This window comes from Pinus tabuliformis, chromosome 4_2, assembly GCF_031772625.1.
Source record: "Pinus tabuliformis cultivar Carrire ecotype Pingquan chromosome 4_2, CPIR1, whole genome shotgun sequence".
In the NCBI taxonomy this organism is placed as follows: domain Eukaryota; kingdom Viridiplantae; phylum Streptophyta; class Pinopsida; order Pinales; family Pinaceae; genus Pinus; species Pinus tabuliformis.
In genome coordinates, this window is record NC_142304.1 from 569,193,980 (window position 1) to 569,198,483 (window position 4,504).

At 30.7% G+C, this 4,504-nt stretch overlaps 1 protein-coding gene and 1 pseudogene across 1 annotated transcript; both read left to right on the plus strand.

Annotated features, from left to right (window-relative positions):
* Positions 1-2,173: 2,173 nt before the first annotated feature.
* LOC149170571 (4-hydroxyphenylpyruvate dioxygenase pseudogene) lies at positions 2,174-2,479 on the plus strand (annotated as a pseudogene).
* A 64-nt stretch (positions 2,480-2,543) lies between these two features.
* On the plus strand, positions 2,544-3,553 carry LOC149170572 (4-hydroxyphenylpyruvate dioxygenase-like). Its single transcript, XM_089427315.1, has one exon. The coding sequence runs from the start codon at positions 2,640-2,642 to the stop codon at positions 3,429-3,431; it is 792 nt and encodes a 263-aa protein (XP_089283441.1). The 5' UTR covers positions 2,544-2,639; the 3' UTR covers positions 3,432-3,553.
* Positions 3,554-4,504: the final 951 nt, after the last annotated feature.

The following is a 4,504-nucleotide window of genomic DNA, read 5'->3' on the forward strand; positions in this document are numbered from 1 at the left end:
ATAAAATAGCAGTAATTTAAAATAAAGTTATAATTTAGTTAGTTTATATATATATGTATATGTATATATGTTTTAATTTTAACAATATGAGATGCATAATGCTAGAAGTGTTTTAAATGTTTATTATGTATGAATGCCTTCAACTTACATTAATTATAGATTTTCAATCATAAATCACTAAATAATGAATTCAAATATGAATCACTCCTAACATGTGTGAGAAATGCATAATTTTTTGCATTATAAAATTGTTTTGTATGAAAAACAAATATTTTTTAAAATATTTTGAAGTAGCCATTTCAGCTTGGTATGAAGTGGGAAATTTCTCATAAATTTAAACCAATCATTCCCAAAATATGACCACAATAATCTCTGTTTTTGAGAATGTCAAGCTTCATGTGTGTGAAAGAATAAATCCAAAATGAATCTTTTGTTTGTTTATGTGACTGATAATGAAATATATCAATATCATATTAAAATTCAGTCCAATTAAATAAAAATAATTAATCACTAAATAAATGAATTAAAACATGAATCACTCCTAAGATGTGTGAGAAATGCATAATTTTGTAAGTTATAAAATTGTTTTGAATGAAAAACAAATATTTTTAAAAATATTTTGAAGTCCTCATTTCCACTTGGGTATGAAGTGGAAATTTTCTCATGAATTTGAGCCAATCATTCCCAAAATATGACCACAATAATCTCTGGTTTTGAGAATGTCAGTGAAGGAATAAATCCAAAACAAATCTTTTGCTTGTTTATTTCTGTGACTGATAATGAAATATATCAATATCATATTAAAATTCAGTAGAATTAAATAAAAATGATAAATCACTAAATAATGAATTAAAATATGAATCACTCCTAACGTGTGAGAAATGCATAATTTTTGAGTTATAAAATTGTTTTGTATGAAAAACAATACTGATAATGAAATATATCAATATCATATTGAAATTCAGTCCAATTAAATAAAAATAATAAGTCACTAAATAAATTAATTAAATCACTATATAATGAATTAAAATATGAAACACTCCTAATATGTGTGAGAAATGCATAATTTTTTGAGTTATAAAATTGTTTTGTATGAAAAACAATACTGATAATGAAATATATCAATATCATATTAAAATTCAGTCCAATTAAATAAAAATAATAAATCACTAAATAAATAAATTATATCACTAAATAATGAATTAAAATATGAATCACTCCTAAGATGTGCGAGAAATTCATAATTTTTTGAGTTATAAAATTGTTTTGTATGAAAAACAATACTGATAATGAAATATATCAATATCATATTAAAATTCAGTCCAATTAAATAAAAATAATAAGTCACTAAATAAATTAATTAAGTCACTAAATAATGAATTAAAATATGAAACACTCCTAATATGTGTGAGAAATGCAAAATTTTTTGAGTTATAAAATTGTTTTGTATGAAAAACAATACTGATAATAAAATATATCAATATCATATTAAAATTCAGTTCAATTAAATAAAAATAATAAATCACTAAATAAATAAATTATATCACTAAATAATCAATTAAAATATGAATCACTCCTAACATGTGTGAGAAATGCTTAATTTTTTGAGTTATAAAATTGTTTTGTATGAAAAACAAATATTTTTTAAAATATTTTGAAAAAGCTGAATAGTCATTTCCACTTGGGTATGAAGTGGGAAATTTCTCATGAATTTGAACCAATCATTCCCAAAATAATCTCTGGTTTTGAGAAGGTCATGTTTCATGTATGTGAAGGAATAAATCCGAAATGAATCTTTTGTTTGTTTGTTTCTGTGACTTATAATGAAATATATCAATATCATATTAAAATGCAGTCTAATTAAATAAAAATAGTATTAAAAAAAATAAACTAAATATATCTATTTTATAACGTTAAATTCTTGTTCAATTACATAAATGTAATATATTTTAATAATTGATTTTATTTTTTTAATTTAAATTCTTGTTCAATTATCATTGTTCAATAAATTCCACTTGGAAGCGATCGCTCATGGGATTGTGGCGAACAAAGTTCTTGTATCCCACCAGTTTAAAGCTCTGACTCTCATCCTTACCCATTGTTTCTTGCACTAAATTCCCCAAAATTTGCAGAATCATATCATTTGATATTGGGGAATTTAGTGCAAGAAACAATGGGTAAGGATGAGAGTCAGAGCTTTAAACTGGTGGGATACAAGAACTTTGTTCGCCACAATCCCATGAGCGATCGCTTCCAAGTGAAGAAATTCCACCACATTGAGTTCTGGTGCGGCGATGCCACCAATACCCACAAGCGCTTCTCATGGGGTTTGGGCATGCAGGTGGTGACCAAGTCCGATCAGAGCACCAGAAATCAGACATATTGCAGCTTCGCCATACAGTCCAACGATCTCACTTTCGTCTTCACGGCGCCTTATTCTTCGAAAGTCGACCAGTCCACCACCAGTCGATTCCGATGAGGCGCGGAGTTTCTTTGACAAGCATGGGTTAGCAGTTCGAGCCGTGGGAGTGCTTGTCGAAGATGCTCGAGATTTTTTCCAGAATAGCGTGGAAAACGGTGCCGTGCCTGTGCTGGAGCCATGCGATCTTGTCGATGAGGCCACGGGCGGGAAGGTCTGTATGTCGGAGGTTAAGCTTTACGGAGATGTGGTTCTTCGTTTTGTCAACCAGGACGGTTTCAAGGGCCCCTTTTTGCCCAATTACGAGCCTGTTCAGTCGGTTCACTTGTCCGATGGAATCATTCGGGTCGACCACGCTGTGGGGAATGTGGAGAAACTGGAGGAAGCCGTCCAATATGTGGCCAAGTTTAGCGGGTTTCACTGTTTTGCCGAGTTTGCGGCAGAAGACGTCGGGACTGGAGAGAGGTGCCTGAATTCGATGGTGTTGGCGAGCAATAATGAGATGGTTCTATTGCCCATGAACGAGCCTGTGTTTGGGACCAAAAGGAAGTCACAGATACAGACCTATCTGGAGCACAATGAGGGCCCCGGCTTGCAGCATTTGGCTCTTATTTGCTCTGATATATTCTCCACGCTTAAGGAGATGCGCATGCGCAGTGAAATTGGATGGTTTGAATTCATGCCCAAGCCGCCTCCTACTTATTATAAGAATCTGAGGAATAGGGTTGCATATGTCTTGACTGAGAAGCAGATGGAAGAGTGCGACGAGTTGGGGATTTTGGTCGATAGGGATGATCAAGGAGTCCTCTTGCAGATTTTCACAAAGCCCATTGGCAACAGGCGCACTATTTTTATTGAGATAATTCAACGTGTAGGCTGTGTGCTAACTGATGAGAATCGGCAATCCTATCAAAAGGGTGGATGTGGAGGATTTGGCAAAGGCAAATTTTCAGAACTGTTTAAATCCATCGAGGAATACGAGAAAACACTTGAAGGAAGAGTCAATTCCTAGGCCCTTCGTAGTGATCTCCTAGAGTAGATTCATCTTGGAATTAGACTGATGGAGATTTATTATATATGTGAGAGTGGCATAATGATAAAATACATGTACTACGATTGGTTGTGTTAATGGTTTCTAGATGTAGTTTAGTGAAGATGCCTTGTAAAGAAGCAAGGTATATATGTTATGGAAATATACTCTGTTTCTGGTTTGGTTCGAGGTGCATGCCTTTATTAGGATTTTAACTGTTATGTAATGTAAAGTGATTTTTGTTCTCTAGTGATTGTTTTATCTATTCCCCTGTTTCTCACTAAGTAATCTTGTTGTTTCTCCATTTCTCTGTCTCTGTGAATTATTCTGTGAGATTGTTGTCTAAGTCTTTGATCTGGTCTAACAAACTTTGAGTATGGTCATTTTTAGTTTTAGTTTTTTTTTATTTCTAGTTGTCTTGTTACCAATATTTCTATTTCCATGCAACCATCATAACATTGTAAAATTCCTCAAAGTATAATATTGAAATATTTATTTATTTTCTTCACTTGTATTATTTTTATTTTTACCATATTTTTAACTATTTTAGTTAGTTTTGGATTTTTTATTTCTGGTTGTCTTCCTGCTCATATTTATTTTAACATTGTAAAATTCTATATAAATTTGAGATTGAGATATTTGTTTTCTGCATTTGTTATATTAGTTTTATCTGTATATATAAATTTCATATCATGCATAGTATCCCATGTTTTATTAATTTAAAATGAATAATGAATTTTTTGTGGCTTTTTTTATTAATTTAAAATGAATAATGAATTTTTTATGATCATTTTTAGTTATGGTTTTTTTATTTCTCCTTGTCTTGCTACCAATATTTCTATTTCCATGGAACCATCATAACGTTGTAAAATTCCTTAAAGTTTAACCTTGAAACATTTATTTATTTTCTTCACATGTATTATTTTTATTTTTACCATATTTTTAACTATTTTCTTTATTGTTAGCTTTTTAATTTCTGGTTGTCTTCTTGCTCATATTTCTTTTAACATTGTAAAATTCTATATAAATTTGAGATTGAGATATTTATTTATTTT

Coding starts and splice junctions, on each gene's coding strand:
- LOC149170572 (XM_089427315.1), top strand. CDS start 2,640: ATGTCGGAGGTTAAGCTTTACGGAGATGTGGTTCTTCGTTTTGTCAAC.